This window comes from Coptis chinensis, chromosome 7 (genome assembly GCF_015680905.1).
Source record: "Coptis chinensis isolate HL-2020 chromosome 7, ASM1568090v1, whole genome shotgun sequence".
Lineage (NCBI taxonomy): Eukaryota > Viridiplantae > Streptophyta > Magnoliopsida > Ranunculales > Ranunculaceae > Coptis > Coptis chinensis.
The window spans coordinates 37,266,566-37,294,377 of NC_141462.1; the positions used below are offsets into that span (position 1 = coordinate 37,266,566).

Genomic DNA, 27,812 nt, shown 5'->3' on the forward strand with positions numbered 1-27,812 from the left:
GATATGATATAATTTTAAACTTGGATAAGACAAATTAAACCCTAAAACTAATTTTCTATTGGAAAAGGGAACTAATTTTCGAAATTTAGGTAATCCTAAACTATACCTAGGGGCTAGGGGTAAATAGATCCCTAGATCTTCAAGCATAAGGTGAAGGAACTTTACAAGATAGTGGAAGGGGTCAAAGAAGTTTTGTTTGATTGGGCAAGTGTGTGTTGTCCAAGCTTAAGGGGAGTGGGTTACTATGATTTTATTTGTAATTGGGACTCTCTTGTATGTTGAGGTTTGTATTGTATGAATGTATGACGTTAGGACTTAAGGAGAATGGACATTTTGGGAAGTTAGAAATAGATCTTATGAGTTTGATGGTGACATATCCTTAATTTAATAAACCTGCCAGATGAATGTTATTTGTAAGTGTTAGAAATGTTATCTATGTGAAGGTGTCCATTGTACTTGTAGGTGGCCAGATTTCCTTATTCTTGTAGGTGGTTAAAGGGAGTCCTCTGAGGTTTTCCGAGACCAGCTTTGACATACCACAGTTTCAATGAAGAAGCTAGAATTTGAACTTGATAAGTTAACGTAAAAGATATTTTGAGATAAATGATCATTGACCAATCTCTTTTCTGTACTTATTCAGACAAATCTATTGATTATTACGCTTCTGCAACTCAAATTCAAGCTTCGTTATAGCAATGCTTGAAGGTTTGATGGCCGAAGTTGATAAAAAAAAACTGGGGCTGATAGTCTTGGGAATCCGAGATGTAGAGTTTCTGTTCCATGCTGAGGTCACGACGCTTCATTTTTCACCCCAAAAATCAGAAAGAAGAAAGAAGTGACCCTGATCTTGTGCGGTTGTGCCAATCGCTAATCCAGATTATTTCAAATTTCCACCTGAGTCTTGGACTGTTCCTTCTGTATCTGAGAATTCAGTGAATACATCAATAAACATGACACCAATATTATCTTTTGGGTTAAGTAGTATTACCCCCCACTAGATGAGTCAATTAGGATTTTCCATCTTTTGACTGTTAACTTTTAAGTCAAATGGCTAAAAATGATACAATTGTCCCCACCTAATTAAAATTGAACATTTGTTTTTTGAAAATAATAAAGATATTTATATAATTTTCAGTTGTTTGACTTGAAATTTAACGGTCACTCAAAGTTGACCAATATATTTAGGGTGGAGACCCTAATTGACCATCTGTTGGTGGGAGGGAAATCCTAATTTGCTCATCTAGGGAGTAATACTAGTTAACCTTATCTTTTATCCAGGTTTTCCCGAGAACCTTAGATGAATACTTAAATCTTTTGCTTGGAACTGAACAGATTGATGTGAATTTATGCTGAGAGTTAATATTGAATTTCCTGATTTATTGATTATCCCATAACTCTTCACGGATTTCTTTGCTGTGCCTCTAGATTTGGACGGATTACCCACCTTTCCTTCCGACGTTACAAGTTTTCTAAAGCTGAAAGGTCGTGCTTCGGTTGAGAAGAGCAAAGTTCTAGCCGACAAGTCTCCTGGTTCTCGTCGAACCGAGAAAGGCAAGAAATGTCTATAACAGACCAACCTTTGGATAAAGGAAATGACGAGCACCCAGAAGTTGATACATTCTCAGTCACTTTTGCTGATGGGAATGGGGTGCGCAGATTAATGCAGAGCATTCAAACTTTGAGACACAGAATCAAGGGTTAGCTCTGGAAGCTCAATCCCCGGTGAAGAATGATTTGATTGATTCTTTGAAAGAGAAATACTGATTTATTGACAAGGTATCTTACGTTTTATAATCTGAGATGATGAACTTCATGTGTACCTTGCTCTTCATGACAGCCACTGTGCTTTGCTTGAATCCGTAGAAGAGTATAAGAAGCAAGCTGAAACAGGCCAACGAAGGCAGAGAAAATGCTGCAGAAGGCGCCAAGAATTGGTCAATGGCTGAATATGCAAAGATGAAGCTTGAAACTTTGAAGAAAGAGAAGAAAGAATTGATGAAGAGATATGCTAAGAACACGAGAGATGATAGAAGCTAGCCGGACCAGTACCTGGTGAATGACGCATATAACAACATAGATAGTGATAAATTTATCGAACTCGGATTTAGGGATGAAGATTGAAACTGAAGTTGGTGATGCCTGTTAATGAAAATGACAATGAAGGCACCCAGATTTTCATGGGTCCTATTACTGCCAGACCCCAATTTGTGTTGGGCAGATCCCGAGTTGGGCCGGAGTCTGCCCATTGTGTTGGGCACAACTTGGACTCATACAACCCCCAACCAAATATCCCATAAACCGGAAAACCGGCTACCACCTTTACCTTCAAACCCTCGTCGTTCTCGATCAAACCCACGATCTCGATCTCGATCAAATCAAACCAAACCCACGATCTCGATCAAATCAAACCCACGATCTCGATCTCGATCAAATCCACCATCTCGATCTCGATCTCGATCAAACCCACCATCTCGATCTTGATCTCGATCAACTAGATTCTTTTTTTTTTATCGGTAAGTTTCAAATTCCTTTGAGCTCAAACATTTTAGATTTATTTGGGCGTTGATTCCAGAGTTCTTACCTGTATCACTGTGTATATGGGGTTCAGACCATAGTCTTGATCATAATTATACCATTTTATATTAGTTTTGATCATAATTAGACCATAGTCTGTATCACTAATGTTCAGACCATAGTCTTGATCACACAATACATTTAAAACATTTTAGCACTAACTCATTTCATTTCCTTTTTCAATACTCATTTCATTTGTTTCTAACATTAGTTTTTTTTTTATTTTTTTTTTTTTCTTCTAATAAGGTTTTCTGGATTACGGGCGCCAGTCGCAGAATCAGTAAGCCACTCAATTACCACTTTCATTAGAGAAATAAAAATGTTGTTTGCATAGCCATGTTCATTATTTGATTATTTAAGAGACCATAAGAATGTTGACATTATAATGTTGAGTATGTTGACATTATAATGTTGAGTATTCATATTTTTATTTTTATCGAAAAAAAATAAGATGATAGAAAAAATGACGGATTGTTAAATGTACTTCACTAGATCCACAGTTCTGAATTTCCATTTAGCATATAGCAACTGAATACCTGTAAGTCGATTTATCCTGTCTTTTAGATCTTGTATACATTAACTTCAAATATATAAGTATACAACCCTTATAAAAGAATACGATATTATTGAATCTCTGTTTTCCCAAAGGACTGTAACCCTAACCCATAGACTTGCTATTCTACGCAAAAAGTCCAACCATAACCATAAAATACTCAACCTGTAGTTTTTATACATGTAACAAGTAGTATATTTACCTAGGCGCGAGTTTTGGTGACATTATTATCATAGTATATGAGAATATCAAAAGTGCAATATGAAGAATCATTTTCATGCATTCACTACTTTTTGGCTTTCATACTCACCTATGTTTTAGACTTTTAGGGTGTTGATCACAAAATAAAAGGTTTCTCGAATAATTTTTTTTATTTGGAAAAGTCAATTGAAGGTGTTCCTACTGTATTTCAATTGGGTTTCTTTGAGGTTTCCAGTAAAAGAGATCGAGTGGTGATCTTAGTTAACTGTGTCAGTCTGTTCATGCTTTTGATGTATGTTGCTAAAAGGTCAGTGAACTCATGCACCATGTTTTTATCTTTGTGCATTGTTCGAGTGCTTGTTTTCTGCGTGAATAGTTTCACCTATTCAGAGAATTTTTGTGGTGGATTATTCAATTCTAAGTCATTTACCACCAATCCGTCACAAATTCACAACCCTAAGGAACTAGTGTCTTTGGAGGATCTCATAGTTCCCACATGGGGAATCTTATTCCTCTTCTATGTAAAGTAAGAAAATGTGATCCATGGTCCATTTGTCATGTCTTTGTCGGACTCTGGACTTTATGAGTGGTAAAATGAGTGTACGCTTAAAAGTCACCGTGAGACATTTAGTCGGGGAGGCACTTTATATTAGGTAATTTTGTTGTACATGTTTATGTAGGATCGGATAAAGAAATATGTCATGCCCAAGAGCCAACTAGCCGTGAATGGATGGTACCAACTTAGGATATTGATTAACCTTCCGGTTTAATATTCTTTCTTCTTGTTCTTCCCAGATTGTTTTTTTCAGTTTACTCTCAAGTCTCAACTATAATCAATTGGTTTAGGTTTTGTGAGTTTTGTCGGATAAATATTTGGTGAGCCCACCAGATATCTTTACGCACCGCACGAGTAGAAATGGTGTTTGGTCAGATCTGTATTGGTTTTACTAGGCTAATCTAGCACTTACACTCATTTTGCGCGAATTGTTCTCAAAAGCTAGGTTTGCGTATGGACAATTATTTTCTAAACAAAATCTCCTTATTCTAGAATAGTGCTCTTTATCATTGCAAATCATCCCTAGAAAACGTTGGAGTCTTCTTGATTCGCTTTATGTTGGATGGGTATTACATATTCATGATGGTCAACAATCAGGAACACTTCTTTAAACGGCAAATTTGAGGATGTTATGGTATAGATAAAGTTAACTATAAAAATTAAAAAAATTCATCGACGGATATGAGTTCTACTTCTAGGTTTTTAGCCGTTAACTTGTGAATAATTAGTTTCCCTTCTCGTTTTTAATTGTATAGTTCTTGGCTTCTTGCATTGATACTTGTATAGTTGTATGTCATTGACGAACTTCTGAATACAATTATGCCACATGAGCTACCCTAACGACTCTGGCCATAACTTCTTCGTTTGTTTGTGTATAACGTTATCTTGTACCTAATTGTTAGTTTAGGGGATTTCATAATCGATAATCCAGTTTGTCGATGGGAATAGTAGGGCCTTGATAAATTGTTGAAGTGAATTGACATTGAAACTACTTTTTTTTTTTAAAGTAAATAGATGAACTTTTGACAAAACAAGAGTGAAGGCTAGTGAAATTGGGATTCTAGTAGTGAATAGGCCTCATTTAAAGTAGGGATGTAGACTTTGCCAAGAATCTCCTAAAAGTAGGTTCCCTTTGAATTTTTCTTTTGTTTAAGAATTCCTCTTAATCGTGAAGCCATCATCATGCATGCATGCATGAGAGGGATATTGTAGTCACAATTGTGCTTCCATGTTTGGTGCCGCTTTACCGCTATATGAAATTATGGAACAAATAAGTATAGTGAATGCCTCATATTTTTAACTCCTATTTATTTTGTAGCAATGCCTCGAACAAAGAATGTGAATGTGAAGAATGTAGCAAAAAGTGTTTTCACGGGTGCTAAAGTTGTTGTTAGGTGGGGAGTAGTAGTTCGGTCATGAGGAGCCCCTGAGAAAAGAGAGAAAGGGCAACAACTACCTCGGCATCGGTCCGTAGAGGGATCGAAAGCGGATGATCAGTAATGTAGTAAGTGGTGTAGAGTTAGGAAATAAAAAAAAGAAGAAAGCAAACAGTTATGAGTGATGTAGATTTAGATGTAGATGTAGATTTAGATTTAGATTTAGATGAAGATGAAGATGTAGATGATAGATGATGTAAATATGGATCGTGGGAAGAGTGTAGTTGTAGGTGATGATGAAGATGATGATAGTGAAGAAGATGACGAAGAGGGTGTTGATGACGAGGAGGATGAAGAGGACGCGGAGGATGAGGAGGGAGGAGGATGATGATGACGAGGAAGTCCCCGTCCCTGCACTGCATACCTCCAGTGAATATTGTGAGAAAGTCCAACAATGACTTGGAGTTCCAGAGGTGTTTATGGAGGTGGCCCCGTCGTGTCACATCCGTTATATGACTATGCGGTGCACGTGGCTCGCGATATTTAGGAGGCAGGTAATATTATTATATATTGTCTATTAGTATTTAAATTTTGTATTACTTAAACCTTGTGCATACATTAATACTAAGTTTTTTTTGTTGTTTTAGGCGGAGTGAGGGGGTTGTGAAGTGTCATGGGCACCGAACAAGTTGGTACAATGGGATATCGTCGGAGAGTGTTCGGGACCGTTCTAATTTTCATGTGGAGCTTCAAAGGACCGGCTTATGTGCTCGGGTCTTAGGTGTATATAAGCATCGGGGATCCCGTGGTTGGTCTCTGCGTTTGTGGAGAGGTGGCATCCGAGACCAACACGTTTCATATGCCGTGGGGTGAGATGACAATCACGTTGGATGATGTTTCCCAACTCTTAGGAGTTCGATCGAGAGGCAAAGCGTTGGATGGGACACCGATTTGACTCGAACGCATTAAAAAGACTCCTCCACCAAGGTCTTGGCATACCCATGGACAAGATAGATGCGGAGATGAAATCCAATAAGTTCACTTCCAAAGTTAGGATGGATTTCTTGATGAAGCGCTTTTCTTTCGGGAAGGTGACGGATGAAGATTTGGGATGAAAATGGGGTTGTTGTGGAAGAAAGCGCCAACCCAAAAAAGAGTTGCGATTTCTTTGTGAGAGCTTATTTGTTGTTTTTCTTTGGATGTACTGCCTTCACCGACACGCCCTGGAACGGAGGCTAGGTTCCCGTTTGTTATCCGAGATCGCTTATGAAATTTGCCGAGATCGAGACTACGCTGGGGGTGCGACTTTACCGGGCTTACTTGTATGTGGGTCTTGGGACCGCCACAAGTGCCAAGGTGAAGGGTGTTTTCGTGCTATTTCACTCTCCTACGTATTAGTTTTTGTTTTTTTCTTTTCAATGTCAATTTTATATATCTATTACAATATTAACGGGTGTCTATATTAATCTAGGCATGGATTTATGAGTACTTCCCCGGTGTTCGTGCCATTCCCAAACGATGACTATCGGAAAGCATGTCGCAGTACTCATAAATACTCGCAGTTACTTTCGTCTTTTTATGCTAGCACAACAAATGCATTGAAGCATACCCGGCGATGATTGATAATATGACTTGTACCGATGTAAGCATTTTTGTATATAAATAGTTTTATTTATTAATTGATATTATTAGTATGTGGTTAATGATTAATTTCCTCGATCATATGCTATTTGATAGGTTGAATGGTATCCCTATGTCAAGTCCGAGCTATACGGCCGGTGGATGAAATAGCATTTTTCGAGGGATTTATATGCTTTCTTGATAATGTCGAAAGCAAGACAATGTTTCGAGGGTTGTCGTCGGTTGGGTCATATGCGTTTGTACCTTCTTCAGATCCCCAAGACCAAAGACCTCGACGCTTGAACTACTTGGGGACGCTGGCACGATGTGAAATTTAATGTTGGTCTTCCTATTGGAGTAAATGGCGTAATCACTTGATACAACTTGAACATCGAGGACCCATTCCGCCTTATCCATGGGAGTGTGTTAGTAGATACATGAGTTGGTATGAAAACAATAGCCATATTCGAATGATAAACCCCGATCATCTTAATCTCTACTCCCTACGAGTCTTCCATATCATAATCCGGTGAGTTAATACTTTACAACGTTAGTTTTTTGTTTTTATTTTGTTTTGTTTTGTTTTGGTATTTTATAAATGTAAATGTATATACTAATGTAGTTTTTCGTTTTAATTTTGACAAAGACCCGTCGTTGATGAAATTTTCGTTTGCTCAATCAAGGCCCGCAATTGGGTGGGGATCAGCGATTCCGACGATGCACGAACGAAGTTCATGGAGGCATACAATTTGACCCGTGCAAGTTCATTGGCGGACGATATCGTTAAGAAGCATTGGATTTAGCAATGTTGAGTTTGGTTAGTTTAGGGTTTAGTGTGTTGAGCATTGGCACTCTTGTTGTCGGAAGTCTTGTTCGAGTCGGGGTGGAAATGTGTTATAGAGCTTGAGAGATTGAGTGTCTTTCTTGAGTCTGGAAATGTGTTATAGAGTCTAGGGTTTATTGTGTTGTTGTTATGTTTACTTATGCTTTTGTAACAAAGATGTTTATAGAGAAAAATCAAGTGATAACATTTTATTGTTTCTTGAAACTCGAGATTTTTGTGGGATATGTGGAATACTTGTTGAATCTAAGTTTGTAATCTAAGTTTCATATTCGACTTGAGGTTTTGTTAGTCCGTTTACAGAGATTTCTCAGATTTTTAAAGGGTACAATTCATTATGGAATTCAACTGCAAAAAGAGAATCAGGAAATCACTGCTTTTGCTGATGCAGATTGGGCTGGTTGTGTCTTTGATAGAAGATCTACTGGAGGCTGTTTATTCTTTGGTACATCACCAATTGGATGGGGTTCAAGGAAACAAAACACAGTGTCTAGATCCTCAACAGAGGCAGAATACAGAACACTTGCTACAACTGCTGTAGAAATATTTTGGTTGTGTACATTGTTAAAAGACTTTCATATATTTCTGCCAAAGCCACCAGTTATGTGGTGTGATAACTTAAGTGCAATTGCGTCCAGTATTCCATGCAAGGACTAAACACATTGAGGTGGACTTCCATTACATTAGAGAACTTGTAACCAACAAAGTTCTGGAACTCAAGTATGTTTGTACAGGAGGATCGATCGCGAGACATTTTACCAAATGGTTATCTACTTCAAGACTTGGGTTTCTTCAAAACAAGCTATCAAATTGTGCCATTAATAGCTTGAGGGGTATATTGATATATGTACACCTGTATATGTATCAACAAGAAAGTTTGTTATTAGTTTGTTAAGTTTGTTAGTAGTTAGAACAACTTAAGATTCCCAGAAACTATTTTCTGTTTCTCAGTAAATGTTGTCGTAGAATACAAGTGAAATCAATTAATGAAAATAAGAAAATTCTTGATCCTCAATTCTCATTCATTACAGGTAGGGTGGGCCTCAAGATAGACAACACATAACATCTAAACTTGGGAAAAAAAAATGACTTCTTTTGTTTTTGCCTCTTGGACGGTGTGGCCACACCGCCCAAGAGGCAAAAACAAGCAAGTCATTTTTTTTCCCAAGTTTTAGTTTCAAACGACATGGCCACACCGTTTGAGACTAAGTCCAAACGGTGTGGCCACACCGTCCAAATGCCAAAAAAATAGAGAATTTTCGCAAATTTGAACTCATTCAAAGGAAAGTTGGTGACTCAATTAAACTACCATCCATACTGAATAAAATATTTTGCTTACAGATTGTGAACCTTCTACTGAGCTTTGTATCTGTTGACGTCAATGCTATTAATCATCGAGAATGAAACCGCGAATGGATTTGGCGGATAAACTCCAATATGGAGATTAAGGAAGGTCTGGTTGAGGCTGGTGCGAAGCATGCTAGTATGAGGCAATGGAACTGAAAAGAACTGTTAGTGATATAAAGCATGAGGTGCATTCACAGCTTATCTGAATGCAAAGACCCACAAAAGAATATGCGGTATTGCCAAAAGAGCTACGGAAACTGCATAGAGAAGCCGCTCAAAACACAACAAATTCTATAACTGTTGTCGCGGCTCTTTTTTGCCTCTATAGCATTCATGGCTATATTCAATCTACCCGGTCAAGATTACTTGCACCTTGGACGATCTTTGGGGAAAGCCAACATTGCCGACAATGTTGGGTTTCAAGTGTTTTGCTTTTTAAATGCTACATCTCTCGTTTCATATCTCTAGCTGTTGTTGTGGTCCGGATAACCTTGGTTGCACAGGATACTAGTGCATAGGAAAGGTTGTTACAAAGAGTAAACAAGCTAATGTGGGCAAAGATGCCTTAGCACTGTGGTGCTTTTGCACTATATTAGGATTCACGAAGTTGAGGAATGGCGAGGAGATATTACTAGCTTCTTCCATTAAGAACAAAAATAGACAGATCGTACTTATGAAGGAGATGAGCTACTGAATCCTGGATCAACTCGGCAAACTTGGATTGGACAACAACCTTGAACAAGAATTACCTTAGCATCTTGTACAAAGCACGTGTTCGGATACAATATGTCAACTGGAATATAAAAAGTATATACCATCGATTGCAAAACTCAAGCATTCTTAGAACTGTTTCATTTCTAGAATTAAATAAATTTTCCAAACAAATACAATACAGACCATATAAAGATTACACCAATGATCATTTTGCCGTTTTGAGTGTTTGATAAGCCAATCAATGACATCTATGTTGATCGAATCCTTGCATGAGATCATGTAGCACAGACTTTCTATCTTTGATGGACTCTGGACCCTTTATGACTTGCTGTTTTTGGCATTTGGACGGTGTGGCCACACCGTCCCAAATGCCAAAACAGCAAGTCATATTTTTCCAAGTACTAGTTTCAACGACATGGCCACACCGTTTGAGACTACGGGCCCAAACGGTGTGGCAACACCGTCCAAATGCCAAAAAAAGAGATTTTTTTGCCAAGTTCAAATCTCAAACTACATGGCCACACCGTTTGGACTTAGTCTTAAACGGTGTGGCCATGTCGCTTGAGACTAATTATAAACGACATGGCCACACCGTTTGAGACTAAGTACAAGCGGTGTGGCCACACCATTTAAAATGCCAAAAAAAACAGCAAGTCATATTTTTTCCAAGTTTTAGTTTTAAACGACATGGCCACACCGTTTAAGACTAAGTCCAAACGGTGTGGCTACACCGTCCAAATGCCAAAAAACAGATTTTTTTTTTTTGCCAAAAGTCATTTTTTTCCAAAATCAAACAAACATACATACATCCATACAATTAATTCGACAAAAAATACCATCAAATTTAAGAAAATTGTATCAAAACAAAATTACAATTCCAACCACATGAACATTAATTACATAGACTTATTCCTAGTCAACATCTATTATTGGTATTTCGCCCCATCATTAGTGTGCTCGTCTTCCAATACTAAATTGGGAATGTTCAATGCCAGAAATTGCGCTTTGTCTTGCTTTGTAATGCAGTATCCCAACTATCTGCAATTAAGTGTCGAGCTCACGCCATCTTCGCGATCGGTTTTGGAACCGGACAATCATCAACAAGTTCAACATGGACAAAATGACATCCCCAGACGTAAAGCGGTACCCAACACTTTCTTTACTCTCTCCGGGATTTGCTTGGGTTCTCGGTGGCAAAATAAGATGGCAAGTACATACTTCCTAAATGTACGAGGGCGACATTAAATCTCAAGCAAATAGATATCCAAAGCAAAGGGCATGCTCATCCACTTACGAGGGGTGCCCAACCGCATTCATGGGAAAATTGTAGGTTTCATTACCTAATCTCCTTTGTGAGTGTACAATGTATGCGATATAGGGGGGAGGTTGTCATTAAGTTCTTGTAACAACTCATTTTCATCCACGACCACTCTTCCCCGACTTCTTCCTAATGCAATGCACATTGCTCTATACCATGAATTGCCATCACCTACGGGGTCATCCACTTTAACAATATATTTGTGCAGTTCTTTTGGAATGTCCAAACCGTAATGTCTCGGCTCCCTCAGGATGCCAATGTCTAACTTTTGAGGTGAATTTTTAGAAGAGTTATTCCGTGGTGTGGTTGTTTTAGGTGGTAAAGGTGATTTTTGAGAAGAGTTATTCCGTGGTGTGGTTGTTTTTTGTGGTAAAGGTGATTTTTGAGAAGAGTTATTCCGTGGTGTGGTTGTTTTTTGTGGTAAAGGTGATTTTTGAGAAGAGTTATTCCGTGGTGTGGTTTTTTTGTGTGGCAAAGGTGGTTTCGGAGAAGACTTTCTCAGCAGTGGGTTTGGAGTAGCTTGGAATTTATGAGAAGGCTTGGAATTTGGCGTACGATTACGATTGTTGCGACGAGACCCACTCTTCATGCTCACGTTGGGAATGTTCAAAACCAGATGAATCTCGTTTTGAAGAGTTCTCATCCTGGGTTGGAAGCTTTTCTCTTGCGGCTACCCCAGGCCGACCTAGGGGTGTAAAACGGCCCTCAAGCCCTCGGCCCGCCCGCCCGACCCGCCCATGAACAAAAAAGCCCCTCAAATTTAAGCCCCATGCAATTTGAGGCGGTATTCGGCCCGACCCTCATGTTTTGGGGAGGGTAAGGGCCTAGATATGGAAACATGAGGGTGACCCCGGCCCGACCCTCTAAGGCCCCCACAAAGCCCGTATTAAGGCCCTCATTAATATTTAGATTTTCTAAACAAAATTACATATAATACCTTTAGGGTTTTAAGTTTTACTTATTATTACATAGGGTAGAAATGTAAATTTCAAGTATAGTGGTTGATATAAATTTTTAGTATGTAAGAAAATTTTTAGTATTATTACATAGGGTATTAAAGCCACTATGTAAATATTTAGTACGTAGTGGCTTTATGTAAATTTTTATTACATAATAGTATGTAAGAAAATTTAAATTTTTAGTTGTAAAATTTTTAGATTTTACTTATTATTACATAGGGTAGTTAGTATTTTTATTTAATGATGATACTCTTAGGGAGGAATTTGGAAGTTTAGCGGCTTCATCTAAATTGCCCCATAACTTATGTAAGAAAAATGCTACAAGTGAAGTGATTTTAACTTAAAACCACTACTCTAAAATCGCTAATATACAGACAAACATATTCGTCCAAAGCAAATTTATGGATGCACCAACCACCTTGTCTCCTTCATCACTTGCGTTCTTTGTCATAACCACCACCGCAGCAAGAGATTTCGTTACTACTTGCGTTGCTTTTTATGTATTATGTAATTTATAAGGGAAAAAGAGTGGCCTATTCGATACAATGTATTAAGAGTTTGAATAATAGACAAGTTGTACAACCCGCCCATAGACCCCGCCCCCTCGCCCGCCCCAGATTTTCTAAAGAGGGTGAGGTGAGGGGCAAGTGGTATAATTTAAGTGTTGGCCCTCACAGGCCCGACCCTCATAGCATAGCATAAAGGGGCCGGCCCGCCCTCAAATCATATGGGCTTTACGATTTGAGGGGCCCGCCCGCCTACCATTTTACACCCCTAGGCCGACCTTTGGTTTTCGCCTCCTCATGAGGTGGTTCTAGCCATGTAGTTTTCGCACGGCAATCTCTATCGGTTTTCTAACCATAACCCCCCGCTCTTCTTCCGGAAGCCATTTCATACCTTTTCATAAACATATCCATCGGGCGTCTAATCGGGACCAACACCCACCGGACACACTTGGAAAAAAACGCATGAGTTTTCCAAAAGGGATCGATAGCACTCAAAGATATGGATCGTTCTTGCTTTTGAAGTTCAATGATTTCGTGGAGCACATGACAATCCATGACCGGTGCGCGCAAATAACACCCACAAATGAACTTCGAGTCTTTAGCGGACGGCTTACACGGGTATCTAGTTCTTCATAAAGCAAGTCCAAACATTTTCTTGAGATCGAGGGTTTCGAAGTTCACGAAATAAAGGAATCCGGTGGTGGTGGTGGGTTACAATCGGACTCTTCTTCGAGCGCACCTCTAATCTCGCATACGGTTGGATCTCTAAAATCGGGTGGATCAAGTAAAACATACTTAGAAAATCATGTCCGTTTTTGTGTTTCCTAGAACACGTTTCACCGAGCATGAGACCGCCCGACTCTATTGGTCGTTGTACTCCCCAAAGTGAATGTGTTGATCCGTCCAACAACATACTGAATCGATCCTTGTAAAGGCAACCAAGTCTCTCGCAGATAACTAACAAAATTGGAGTACTCAACCCTATAGTGTTTTTCAAAGCAGCAATTTACGGTTGAAGATATCCTCGGTCCTCGATTTCACTACATCGTTCCACGAACCGGCCTTTATCTACTAGTTACGTGGTGGGAAAAAATCATTGCATTTCGGAAGGACTTACATAGAGATATGCCATCTACCGAGATGCTTTGCGCGTCGAGAAACACAATATCAGCGGCACCCATCAAGGCCAAGTCCCTGTCGGACACGATCCGCGGATGGCCTTTCTTCACCCAAACAAACCGTTAAACCGACGCCAAAGCCCACTCATAGTCTATCATTTGTTTGATTTGGAGCAACACTTGACAGACCGTGAAAGACTTCGGGTTGAAGTCACCCCCACAAACCGCACAAAAGGCCACCGATACTTATTGGTTTTGTAGGTCGGCGTCTATGATGAAAACTTTTGGAAAAGTCCGAGCCATTTTAACACCGTCCGGATGGGCCCATAACAATCCCGTTATCTCATCCGTATTCATATCCTCTCTCACCTCCTCGAAATAATGGTTTTACGCTAACAACTCACGCAATCTCGCATTTGCGGCGGCCGGATTCATATCCAATGTCCTCACCTTGTGCCTGACATTGTAGACTTGAAATATGCTAGATAGGTTATCAGGAAACCTATGTCTGATGGACTTCAAAACTTCTTTAGGTTTAACTCCATTTTGAGTCATCTCTGACAAGAACTTCGAATTGTGGAACGGTCGGAAAGTAGCAAAATGCATGTCCTTCAAGGGTGTTCGCTAATGGATGGTTGTGAACACCATTAAGAACGACAATTTTCCAACTATCGACAGTGCCGCGTTGGAAAATACATCTTAACTTAAATGGACATCCACGTTTCATGGTTCCCGTATTTCTCTTATTAACTTTTTCGCTTTTTGTGTGAGCGATACGCCCGAACTCTCGCATTCTAAATCCGGCCTTGGTATTTTCGGTTCGTTAGCATTCTGCGACTTCCCAATTACCACAACCACATTACATTGTTTTCCCGGCGGTTGCCCAACCAATTACGCCACTACGTGTATGAAATACCTAAAGATATGAAAGAAAACAACAATCAATAAACTAATATAATTTCATTTAGAAAATAAAACAAGTGAAAACAATGCCTACTATGTACCTCTTCCGTAGTAAATATTTACATTTGTATCCATTGAAAGCGGTTGAACATCATCCACGTCATTCGAAGTTTCGAGTTCTCAAACGCGACCGAAGGATCCTAAATAAAGAACAGTTGTTAATTGATGTTTGGCTTAAGTACCAAATGCCACAAACGACATGGCGAAAAGATTTGAACTTGGAAAAAGACTTGCTGTTTTTGGCATTTTGAACGGTGTGGCCACACCGTTTGGACTTAGTCTTGAGCGGTGTGGCCACACCGTTTGGACTTAGTCTTAAGCGACATGGCCACACCGTTTGGACTTAGTCTTGAACGGTGTGGCCATGTCGTTTAAGACTAAGTCCAACGGTGTGGCCACACCGTTCAAGACTTTAAAGTTCAAAACGTGTGGCCACACCGCTCAAATGCCAAAAACAGCAAGTCATATTTTTTCCAAGTTCAAAACTCAAACGACATGGCCACACCGTTTGGGACCTAGTCCAAACGGTGTGGCCATGTCGTTATGACTAACTTCAAACGCGTTGTGGCCACACCGTTCAAGTCGCAAAAAAAACGGATAAATCGTTTTTCCAAATTCAAATCCCAAACGACATGGCCACATCGTTTTGGACCGCGATCCGCGCGGTGTGGACGAGACCGCTTGGTGTGAAATACAAACGACCTAGCGGCGTGGTTTAATTACTACATGCATAATTATTACATGTATAATTATTACATGTATAATCACTTTGTACACATCAATAATTCCTACATGCATAATTATTACATGTATAATCAGCATTACACATCAATAATTCCTACATGCATAATTATTACATGTATAATCGCATTACACATTAATAATTCCTACATGCAAAATTATTACATGCATAATTACTACATGCATAATTATTACATGTATAATTACTACATTCATAATTACGTTTAATTTAGATTTACCTTATTCTTATTAAATGCATCATCATCCATTCCTCTATTTTCTTCACTTTGAACTTGTTCTACATTCTCTTTTTGAATGGGGTCACTTGGAACTTGTTCTATATTTTCTTCTTGAATGGGGTCATGATGCATTACATTTTCTTCGTCATCTTCATGTTCTCTAAAATGGGGTTGGGCTCTTCCATTAGTGTTTTGTCTTTAGGGTTTAAGGGTTTAAGGGTTTATGGTTTTATGGTGGAAGAGAAGAAAATAAAAAAAAGGGTTGAAAAGGTTGCAACAAGTCAAATTCACTTTGGTTTGGGAATTGCGCAACCAACAAAACAACTTTTGGGACCAATGACACATTTGTAATAAGTGTTTTAGTTTTTGGGGTCTGCCCAACACAATATGGGGTCCGGCAGTAACAAGTACCATTTTCATTTGAACATTTTCATGCGACCTGATTTTGTGAATGATGGACCAACTAAGCTATAACCTTTTTGGTACAAGAAATATGAACATGGATCCATTATTACAGGCCCAATGGATATTCCAAACCAAACGGTCAAAAAACAGAAAAACCCCAAGTGTGAAACAGGGAAATAAAATGGCATCAACTGTTTTAAGCTTTTCATGCCAATTATTTTCTTCAAAAACAAGAAAGCCTCTTTCCTTCTTCTTCCCTCGAAAAACTCTCTACATTGCTTCAATGGGTTATGAGAAAGAGCTCATTGCTGCCAAGAAAGCTGCTTCTCTTGCTGCCCGTCTTTGCCAGGTTTGAATATTTATTAGCTCGTCTTTTTTTTTTTTTTAAGATGTAAATTAATATATCATTTTCCTCCAGAAGGTGCAAAAGGCACTATTGCAATCAGATGTCCAGTCCAAATCCGATAAAAGTCCTGTCACAGTGGCAGATTATGGTATATTATTATTATTATTTCTTTACTCCTATCTACTTATTTTTCTACGCATGAATTCATTGTGTGGACATTGCGGCAGGTTCACAGGCACTTGTCAGCTTTGTGCTGAGGAGGGAGCTTCTTACAGATTCATTTTCACTGGTGGCGGAGGAGGTACTTTTGCAGAATGATCTCAATAACTTAGCTAGTGCATTAACTGAGAAAAAGAATTGGAAAGAGTCAAAGAAATCCACCTGTATGATATATCTTTAATGTATAGTTACTGTAGTTTCCATTTCTCTTTGATTCTTGGAACTAATCATTGTGAAATAACTACTTACCCCAGGACTCTGCTGATCTCCGCACAGATGGTGCACAAGAAACGCTAGAGCGTATAACCAAACTTGTTAGTGATACTCTTTCAAGTGATGGTTCATACGACATTTCTCCTTTATCAAGAGAAGATGTGCTTACTGCCATTGATAGTGGCAAGTCTGAAGGAGGACCTAATGGCCGCCATTGGGTTCTGGATCCTATAGATGGAACCAAAGGGTGAGTTTGGCTGTCCAAATCGGAATGGACTGAAATTTACTTTTGTTTAGTATTGTTAAGATCTATCTTTTACATCCTTTTGAAAGTTAGTTTAGTTGGCTTTGTATATGTAAAATGTAGATTGAATTATTCATACCTTTTGCTAATAATTTATTGAGGTACTATAATTTTGTGAAACATTACCCTTTAGGTACCAGGTACCTTAAATCATTCTACTGTTGTTAGAAAGAAACATTAGATCAATTGATGGTGTGAACATGTTACTTAAAAGTGTAGCAGCATGTACTCCAAGCTTTAAACCATGTGCAGCAGGCCTGAATAAACTAGTAAAACATGTATGAGTTCTCATTTTGGAATCCCGTTAGCATCTGCTGTAGAATAGCATAGGACATACTACAAGAAAGCTACTCTGTTCCCTGACAATATGGAATTTCTAATCTCATTACTGTCCTGTCTTGATTTGCTGCCTTGTGTCTGTCTGCTTCTACAGAAATTTGATTACAAAACTTATATATTTTAGTTGATAAATTTTCAATTTTGATTAGAAGCATTTACATGTTGTATAGTATTCAATGAACTGACCAATCATAATTTGACGGCACATACTGGATTTGTTTCATGGGGAATGCTAGTCCATAACAGACCTGATTGTTGTGGTGTGTGTGTTTGCCCCTTGTTATACCCAGTTACCAACAGTCCCTATGATTTACATGATTGTGCCTGCTTCTATCAGCTCAGGATATTGTAGCAAAGTGGTTTTAACATAGTATCATAGTGGTAGATGAGTAGATCCAAAGGGGTTATAGGTTTGAGGCCGCAGTCAAGTACTAGCTATAAGGGGGGTTGGTTTGGTGTATGTGTTGACCACTGTTAGATCTGCTCCCCCTTTCTATAATTTTGTGCCTTTGTCCATCAGCTTGAATGTTTGGAGTGAAGTGGTTGTTTAAAACTGATATAGTACATAGAACACTGCTCTGCTGTATTAAAACATAGAGGTCTACTAATGTCTGTTTAGTAGAAGTAAATGTAAATTTGTAAGGTCCTTTTTGACTATCTATCTTGTAGAACTGTTTCATTCAAGTTAATTTGATGGAGCTGCTTTATATCTCCATTATAGAGGTAGTAACATGATAATGGATAAGACGCGGAATTCCATTCTTTCTGTTAGTGACTCGGCTCTGGATACCATTCTGCTTATGTGGCATATCTAAGTTAGGTCACTGTGTAATTAATCTGATATTTGATGCTTGGTATAGGTTCCTCAGAGGAGATCAATATGCGATAGCCCTAGGACTGCTTGATGAAGGGAAAGTTGTTTTAGGTGTCCTGGCTTGTCCAAATCTTCCTTTGGCACCAATTGGTAGTACTCAGCAACACTCCTTGCAAAACCAAGTTGGTTGTCTTTTCTCTGCTGAAATTGGTGCCGGGACTCATATGCAGTCATTAGACGGGTCTTCACCGACAAAGGTTATTGTGTGTACAGGCACATTTATAAAAAATCCTTTACTATCTGGTATTTCTGCTCATAATATTTATCAACCTTCTTTTGCCATACAGGTGCATGTCAATTCCACTGAAAATCCTGAAGATGCATCGTTCTTTGAGTCATTTGAAGCAGCTCATTCCTTGCACGACTTATCTAGCTCTATAGCCATGGTATTGTATCAATCTACTTGTTCCAATCTCAATTTTATCCTGTCTTTTTTTCTATGATACACTGTGTGTGACCTTATATAAGTAGCGCCCAACTTACTTTGTGAGCAGAAACTTGGTGTCCACGCACCACCTGTTAGAATAGATAGCCAGGCAAAATATGGAGCGCTAGCCAGGGGAGATGGAGCTATTTACCTACGTTTCCCTCATAAAGGCTATCGTGAGAAGATTTGGGACCATGCAGCTGGGTGCATCGTGGTGACTGGTATGGAAAGCAGAACTTTTATCATAATTACTTTTGTTTGATAAGATATCATATATTGTTTGTGGTTTGGGATGAGGTGATTGGATACAACAGAACAAAGGATATTGGTTATAGTCGTATTGCATGTTGTTTGTAAATTATCCAAACCAGTTTTGGGCAAAGGCCTACAACTTTCTTTTTCTTAAAACTTAGGAACTTGGATAGCTACAAAAAGAACCCTAAAACTAGTTCTTATTGAAGAAGGGAATTAAATGAAAGTAATCCTAAAATATACTTGGCGGAGGATGTTTGAGACTTTGATTTCACCAATGGGCAAAGGGGAGCAAATCTTACTTGGTTACCAGTAGGTGAGACTCTTATTCCATAGGATGTTAGTATTGTGATAAAGAGTTGTCCAGTCACTTGTTTGAACAAGAATTTTACAAATTGTTTGCTCTATGGGCCCTAAACACCATTTAGTTTTGGGAGTTACTTGCTACAGAACTTAAGGTATAGTTAACTATCTTTGGCAAAGGACTTTGTCTCCAAGTCCATTATATCTCCACAAGACAGTAGAAGGTAAGTAGATAATAAAAGAAGGTTGAGAGATAAGGCAATATTCGATAAATGGGTTGAAGATATAAAATTGTGATAAGAAATATATACTCTTTGTTGTTGGTAGAAACTAGAAAGTAAAATGTTGTTGCGAGAGAAAAGTGGTTGAAAATAAGTGGTGGTTGGTAGTAATGACATTTCCATGATTTATATATAGATATAGTAGTAACTATATGATGGTGCAAAATATTAAATATGTGATTTATGGAATTCATATGTCATATAGGTAAATAATTAAATATTGAAGAAAAGAAAAATGCCAATGTTTATGAGTACTTTTGCTTTTCTGTGTCCTTGACTCCAATGCTTAAAGAAAATGCAAAAAGAGGCGGGGAAGGTAGGGGGTAATGGGTTAGTTTGTATGCATTGGGGGATGAGTAAAACATTACAAGTTCTTTCTTTCCAGTTTGTCCCTAAATATGTAATCCCTGAAGATGAGGTGGGCACCAAGGATGGGAGACTGAGGGAGGTCTATTTATTCCTTGCACTGAGGGATGTACAAAAACTAAGATTAGATTGCAGTACATTTCCATCACCGTATTTATAACTTGCCAAGTTTCCATTCTTCTTTTTTGTCCCCGATAATATTATGTTTCCATTCTTCTATATTTACTAAACTGCCATGTGAATGCTACCACACATCTTTGAATTAAGTAAATATTATTTTCTATCACTTAACAAATTTTTTAACCCATTTTCTTTTCTATAAATTGTATTTCATCACTGCCTAAACATCATTTATTTCTAATGTACAAATGAAAGGAATTTCAACATATACGAGTCTCCTTGGCTTTCAAGGGTAAAGGTCAAAATATAATATAAGATTTCCCATGAAATTTATGTTTTAGTTAAAAGAAATTTAAGTTAAAAATAAATAAATGTTTTTGATGTGAACTAAGATTGGTGGAAGCTTCAATCAATGAACAATTCACTCATGAGATTATAATCTTTTATAAATCAAATAACTTAACAAAAAACAATTTAGCACTAATGGAGGAGGCACACTATTTTATTTATACTAAACCTAAACCTCCTCAAACCTAACCTAAGCCGAATGGGTTGGATTTGCATTACTGATGCAGTTCAAGTTATGGCTAATGCGTTTGTGGATGCATATGATCTTGTCTCTGTAGCTTGATTGCTTCTAGTTGAGGGGCGCACACTCGTGGTTTGGTCTCCTAGAGTGGGCGCATGCCCATGGGCTATTTTAAGTCGCGTTTCTTGTTTTCGTAGGAATTAATCGGTGAACTTTAGGGTCACTTTAGTCTTTAAGGCCTCTTTAGGGTTTGTAAAAGACACTTTTGGATTTTATTAATTTTATTCATCGGTTTCTTGGTTAAAGAATCGATATTTGATTGTTTGAGACCTAAGGAGCACTTAGGCTAAGTCCAATGGTGCGGCAAAACACCAAATATTATGGAAATTCTGACCCAATGGTGCGTCAAAACGCTTAACCCGTCAACGCTTATCGGTATAAGTTTACCTATCTATATAGCCCGGTTTTAACGAGATAGCGTCAAGTCTACACGCCAATATGAGTGGCGGGTAGAAGAAAATCTAACGCCACCGTCGACGTGTGGCTATATATATATATATATATATATTTTTTTTTTTAAATTTTTTTTCCCACACGCCTTTGAGAATGGCAGTTGGAGAGTCCAAAACAAAAAAAAAATCCTATACGCCATTGGTACTGGCGGCTGTAAATAAAACCATTGGCTTTGGAAACACTAACCCGCTAACTCTATACACTATACTATTGTGGTTTGGTGGGATGGCGTACCAAACCATTAGACTTAGCCTTAGTTATACATTAGTTGGTATCAGAATCAGTAACGATCTGGATATGCCTCATCTAGCAGGAAGATGGCGTGGTAGAGGACAGAGAGAAGCTACTCTGGAAGATGTGTATACTCATAATTGCATGGCCGAACTTTCAAGGCAGGTAGCAGTGCTAACCCGCCAGGTCGAAGCCCTTAATCGGCAAGCCGACCAACCACAAGATCGTGAACCACAATTGGTGGAGGGCGATTTTGAGGCAGAGGATGATAACCCCTTTGCCGAGTTAGAGGATGATGGAAACTTCTCACTTGTTCCACCAAAATGGGATAATAGGCGTTGGGAAAAAAATAATTTACCCGAATTTCATGGCAGTTTACTACCTGATGAACTGATTGACTGGATTGGTATGGTGGAGGAGGTCATGGATTTCAAGGAAGTTCCAGAGACCAAACGGGTTGCAGTAGTGGTGACAAGGTTTCATGGTCGTGCTGCAGTTGAAGGTTACCCGTACTTGAAGAGGTAAATCTAAAATTGTTGCTTGGGAGAAACTTAAGAAACATCTCCGTGCGGATTTCTTACTGTGTAATTATACTCGTGAATTGTATCAACGATTTCAGAATCTCCGTCAAGGTTTTAAGTCTGTGGATGATTACACCAGGGAGTTTTACCAGTTATTGGCTCGTGTAGAACTGACAGTCTGATGATCAGTTGGTAGCACGTTATATTAGGTGGGTTTTCGTTCTAATCTACAAGATGCCCTAAATTTGTTTGATGTTTTTTCCGTGTCTGAAGCTCGTCAGCGAGCACTGATTTTTGAAAAACAGTTGAACCGCAGGGGTAGTACTTCATCTAGCCACATGCCCAATGTACCTATTACTAGGCCGCAGGGTGCTCCAGAAGCTGTGGAGAAGTCGGTCATTATGCTAATAGATGCTCTGAACTGCCTGCTCCTGGGAAAATTTCATTTGCTGAGAATGAGGATGTTGATGAGGATCCTGTTGGTGGTATCCTAGGCGTTCCCATCTTTGATGACGACTTCCAGGGTGACAGGAGTGAACTTCTTGTTGTTCGCAGGTTGTGTTTGGCTCCTAAGGAGACTAAGGGTGATGGTTGGCTTCGTAACCATATTTTTCAGTCTACTTGTATTCTACAGGGTAAGGTTTGTAAACTTGTTATAGACTCTAGTAGCTGTGAAAATGTGATTTCTTCTGAGGCAGTTCGCAAGCTTGGTTTACCAACTTAGAAACACCCAACCCCTTATTCTTTGTCTTGCCTCAAGAAAGAAACAGAGGTAACAGTGACTAAATGTTGTTTGGTTATTTTTTCTATTGGCTCTAAATACCATGATAAGATGTGGTGTGATGTCGTTACAATGGATGCTTGCCATTTATTGTTGGGCCGCCTTGGCAGTTTGATCGTCGGGTTACTCATGATGGTTGGAAGAACACTTATAGTTTTTTGTTTGATGGTGTTAAAATTGTACTGGTACCTAGCAAAGAACCTGCTATAACTACACCTTCAGAACCAAAGGCTTCTTGTCTTGCTATGCATAGTTTTAAGACTGAATTACTTGCTGTGGGTCGTGTGCTTATTCTAATGTGTAAACCTAGCACATTCAAACACGCAGTCCCAAAGTGTGTTATGTGTACAAGGATTGTTATAGGAATTTTTGGACCTTTTTCCAGATGAATTGCCTGCTAGCTTGCCCCCTATGCGGGATATCCAACATCAGATTGATTTAGTGCCTGGTTCTAAAATCCCTAACAGGCCGCACTATTGTATGAGTCCCAAAGAACATGCTGAGTTACAAAGGCAAGTTACAAATTTGCTTGATATGGGTTTTTATTCGTGAAAGTTTAGGCCCTTGTGTTGTGCCAGTATTGTTAGCGCCCAAGAAAGATGGTACTTGGTGTATGGGTGTGGACAGCAGAGCTTTTAATAAGATCACTACGAAGTACAGGTTTCCTATCCCCCAGTTAGATGACCTTCTCGATCAGTTACATGGTGCTGCGGTGTTTACAAAGCTTGACTTAAAGTCTGGATATTATTAGATCCGGATTCGTATTGGTGATGCAGTTCAAGTTATGGCTAATGCGCTTATGGACGCATATGATCCTGTCTCGGTAGTTTGACTGCTTCTAGTTGAGGGGTGCACGCCCGTGGTTTGGTCTTCTAGAGTGGGCGCAAGCCCATGGGCTATTTTAAGCCACATTTCTTGTTTCCGTAGGAATTAATCGGTGAACTTTAGGGTCACTTTAGTCTTTATTCGTTTATGTTTGTAGACGCCTATTTAAGGCCTCTTCAGGGTCTGTAAAAGACACTTTTGGATTTTATTTATTTTATTCACCGGTTTCTTGGTTAAAGAATCTATATTTGATTGTTTGAGAGCTAATGAGCACTTAGTCATACATTAATTACTGGGCTCACATGGCCTGAAACATAATAGTAATGAAATTACCAAATTACCCTAATACGCCTATTACACCAGTTTTCTTTTGAAAATTTGGTTAGCGATAAGTCAATATCTTGGAGAGGGGAACTTCTTAAACGAATTGATGGAAGTTAGGATTTCCAAACCCTTAATTTGATCCCCAATTTGATTGTCATTCTATAATGGATTTTCAAAATTAGGTTTAGTTGCTATTTTGAAATTAGTTAGCATATGGTTGTCTTAGGGTTATTTTTTTTTAAAGAAAACTAGGATACCCTCTTTCTTTTGGAGCCTAGTCTAACTCTCGCCCTCGAGAGATACTGAACCAAGTCTCGAAATCCGCCCCTTTTAATTCATGAGGACAAGGATAAGGATGAGCAAAGCGAAGTCATGTTGTCAATGGATTTCCTTGCGCTAGAGAAGCAGAATGGGTGGCTGTAGAATGACTTGCCCTGTATGAGGCACTCCTTAGAGTGGATTGAGTGATTTGGTTTGCATGTGCTTCAGTCAGATCTGAACCAAAGGCAACAGAAAACACTAGCCTCAATCAATATTTATTCTTTCTTTTTCCTGTAAATTGGTGATACAGAGAAGAACCAAAGTAATGCTACTCGGTGACTCGCAATGGAAATTATAGAAATATAGAATACTAGATACTGTTCTGAATTAATCTCGAAAAGCAATTTCTTTCCGCAGAACTGAAGTAGAGCTTCATGGTGTAAGAGACTTGTTTGGTTGGCAAATGCCGTTGACTAAGATCTTACGGACGAGGCCTTGCTGCTTCTGCATCTCCCTCTCCCAGCGGTTGAGTTAGGCTCACTCGCTTTGAGAAGGGCAATTGTACAAGGGAGAGACTAAACTATAATGAAAATGGAATTGTTTTCAAATTAGGGATTCAGGGCTTGTTCTCGTTTCCTAGTTAAAGGGTTGTAGGCCTTTGACCAAGTTGGTAATTGCACCTAAGTGCATCACAAACACTTTGTTTGTTGTTTCTTTTCTTTTTTTGCCTTTCGGTTTTGTTATAGGTCATTCGTTTCTGTTACAGAGAATAATAGGAACCATGTCTGACCAGGCAAAATGACAATTCCTTATCTCTTCTTTGGCACATTATCCAGGTGCCTGTCAGCAAAACTATGTGCCCGTGAAATGTCCTTGTCATGCAGTCAGACAATAATGTTTGAAAATGATGAAGCAAGATCTTCAATGGGAAACTTGTAATCCAATAGGGTTGTTGATGTGCATATAGATGAGGTGAAAGTGTTTAATGCCCCTTGTAGTGATGACTATGGGCACGACAACTATGACCAAGTAAAGGTTTTGTTTGATGATACTTAGCCCCTTTATGCTCTTATGGTATTCGTTTTAGCACTTTTAGTCTTTCTTTAGAATGGTTTAAGACCATGTTGAGTTGTTCATTTTTAATGGAGCTTATAAGCCTATGCGTATTGGTATCTATTACGAAGTTGCTTATGCATGGCCACTGGTGTCAGTTATTATCTTAATACTTTTCTGTATATGCTGATTTATTTTTGCTATTGCTTGTAATAATTCATGTACTCTTTTTGCTGCTCAACTTGTTAATTTGATGATCATTGGTTTATGGATTTGTTGCGTCAATTCAATTAAGTGCGCCCCCCCCCCCCGGCCCTTCTAGATGGGAAATTAGGGTCTCCCCCCAAATACACATAAAAAAAAAGTCAAATTGGGTTGACCGTGTGTTTTTTTCAGTGTATTTGTGGGGGGGGGGAGGGAATCCTAATTGGCTCATCTAGGGGGGGGTAATACTAGTTAACCCTTCAATTAATTAATGGGCTTTTTTCTTTTTCATATATGTTTCAGAAGTATATTTGAGGATCAATGTTTCTACTGGGGAGTGCTATTCTGTGTAGGGAAGTCATGAACATAACAACTTGGTACCGACTCTGTAGACATCGGTACCAAGATCATTTGTAATTTAAAGCTATTAAAATTGTCAGTGTCAAAATTTCCCTCAAGTTAAAGTGAACTTAGTGAATCTTGCATCTTATAGGGCTGCTGAAGATAACTATTATTATGCTCCTCTTTTATATGTGCTTGATAATCGGTTTTGTTCTCCAGCTTACACAATTTCCTGCTTATTGTTGAATTGCAGAAGCTGGTGGTATTGTCACAGATGCTGGAGGGAATCCATTAGACTTCTCAAAGGGTAGATTCTTGGATCTAGACACAGGTATAATTGTCACTAATCAGAAGCTAATGCCGTTGCTCTTGAAAGCAGTGAGAGACGCAATTAGTGAGAAATCTCAAGCGACACCATCCTTGTGATTCTGCTGTTGCAAACCTTTTCCGCTATTGCTGGCAGAAAAATGTTTCTCCTGTGCACCACTGCAGCTCTTCTCTCTTTTGGTGATTAAATAATATCTCAACAGTTCGCCCTTGAGCATGCATTGTGTCTCCTGTTTCTCAGGAAGAAAGATCTAGCCTAGAGAGTATGTTCAGTAACACTTGCTCCATTGTCACATTCAACGTGATGTATGAATGTCCGTGTTAAATCATTTCTGCTAATGAACAACACTTGCTCCATTGTCACATTCAACGTGATGTATGAATGTCCGTGTTAAATCATTTCTGCTAATGAACAACACTTGCTCCATTGTCACATTCAACGTGATGTATGAATGTCCGTGTTAAATCATTTCTGCTAATGAACTGGCGTATGTTCTTTTCTTGGTTTCAAAGAAAATGTTGCTTAAATAAATGTTGACAATGTGTTTTGATTCTCACTAAATGACTCGACTTCTTTGTCGAAATGATCCCAGTTTTGTGAATATTTTTTTTTGTTTACATTTGACTAATACAAAGTGTCGACTGCTATTAATCACTTCATACTCAAACAAAATTCTTGGCCCCAATTTGCGACAAATTCAGTTTGGCAAGGTTCTAGCAGTACTGTGACACACTGACAGTCGCTCTCCAGTAAACGTTGGTTCTTGACTTGAGGTAAACATATTCGTATCGGTTCATAAGTTGAGAATATGACAACACTGTAGAGTTTATAACAGTAAGTAAAACTTTGACATCGGACCTCTTGAATAATTTTGATTTCACCTTTCTTAAAAATCGACCACACAAAACACAATGGACAATACCGACATCAGAATGGCCAAAACTTGCTGATTAACCGGGTGTGGTGGAATGGTGATGGACATAATTATAGGTTGGTGCAAACAGCGGGGATGGCGATGGCTTGTGGATATGAAGGGCACTGAGTTTATTTCATGTAAGAATGTATGTAAGCTCGCTAGAAAGTACCGAGCATCTTCTTGATTGTTTAGGATATATAGGTACAAATGTACGATGTCCCAAGTTATCTATTCAAATACAATTGTCTCTCCCCGTTTTTATTCTTCTCTAGTATATTGGTAAAGGAAAAAAAAGTACAGTTTTACTTTAAATAGTCGCAGACTGATGATATTGTAACTTAGTGTAGGGTTTTCGGTGACGGAAAGAACAAACACTTAGTGATTTTTTTTTTCGATAATCATACAAACACTTAGTGATAACAACTTACATGAACTAACTAATATATATCAAGATAATCCTCATTATGTAAGCAAGTGAAAGTCAATGATATGTCTCCACCATATAAAAAAGGACACGTCCCTTGCTTAGTAAACAAATGTAATAGAGTGACGAAAACTATCTCAAACCAATCTGTTTCTGACACAACTTTATATCCAATCTAACCTATTAAATTATATATATATACACAGGTTTAATAAAACTAAGATACTATGTCCTACTAGCAAAGTCGGTAAATTTTTTGGATAATGATATTAGAGGTACATTCATATTCCCAATATCAAAAAATTATTGATCTCATTTAAAACAGATTTGCAATAAAAAAAAATAAAACTAAAATAAAGAAACTGATGTGTCAGACTTACTGATCTCATCTAAAATAGGTTTGCAATAAAATAAATAAATAAATAAAAAATAAAATTAAGATAGAGAAACTGATGTTTGGTAGGTTTTATTGTTAAAGATATCCT

The 27,812-nt window shown here is 38.5% G+C and overlaps 2 protein-coding genes across 4 annotated transcripts; both read left to right on the top strand.

Moving 5' to 3' along the window:
• The first annotated feature begins 16,173 nt into the window (after positions 1-16,173).
• SAL1 (SAL1 phosphatase-like protein) lies at positions 16,174-26,518 on the top strand. Of its 2 annotated transcripts, none has more exons than XM_086572028.1 (8): positions 16,174-16,380; positions 16,453-16,525; positions 16,605-16,678; positions 16,851-17,056; positions 18,313-18,523; positions 18,614-18,712; positions 18,821-18,974; positions 25,913-26,426. In XM_086572028.1, exons 1-8 carry the CDS (start codon positions 16,213-16,215, stop codon positions 26,083-26,085), a joined length of 1,158 nt encoding a protein of 385 aa, XP_086428154.1. In that variant the 5' UTR covers positions 16,174-16,212; the 3' UTR covers positions 26,086-26,426. The 2 variants fall into 2 exon arrangements, with proteins under 2 accessions (XP_086428154.1, XP_086428153.1); XM_086572027.1 differs by having other exon boundaries at positions 16,178-16,380; positions 16,450-16,525; positions 25,913-26,518.
• Positions 21,215-22,586, top strand: LOC147487385 (uncharacterized). 2 transcript variants are annotated; one of them, XM_086572030.1, is made up of 3 exons: positions 21,215-21,869; positions 21,968-22,078; positions 22,175-22,313. In XM_086572030.1, exons 1-2 carry the CDS (start codon positions 21,343-21,345, stop codon positions 22,035-22,037), a joined length of 597 nt encoding a protein of 198 aa, XP_086428156.1. In that variant the 5' UTR covers positions 21,215-21,342; the 3' UTR covers positions 22,038-22,078; positions 22,175-22,313. The 2 variants fall into 2 exon arrangements, with proteins under 2 accessions (XP_086428156.1, XP_086428155.1); XM_086572029.1 differs by having other exon boundaries at positions 21,225-21,869; positions 22,186-22,586.
• Positions 26,519-27,812: the final 1,294 nt, after the last annotated feature.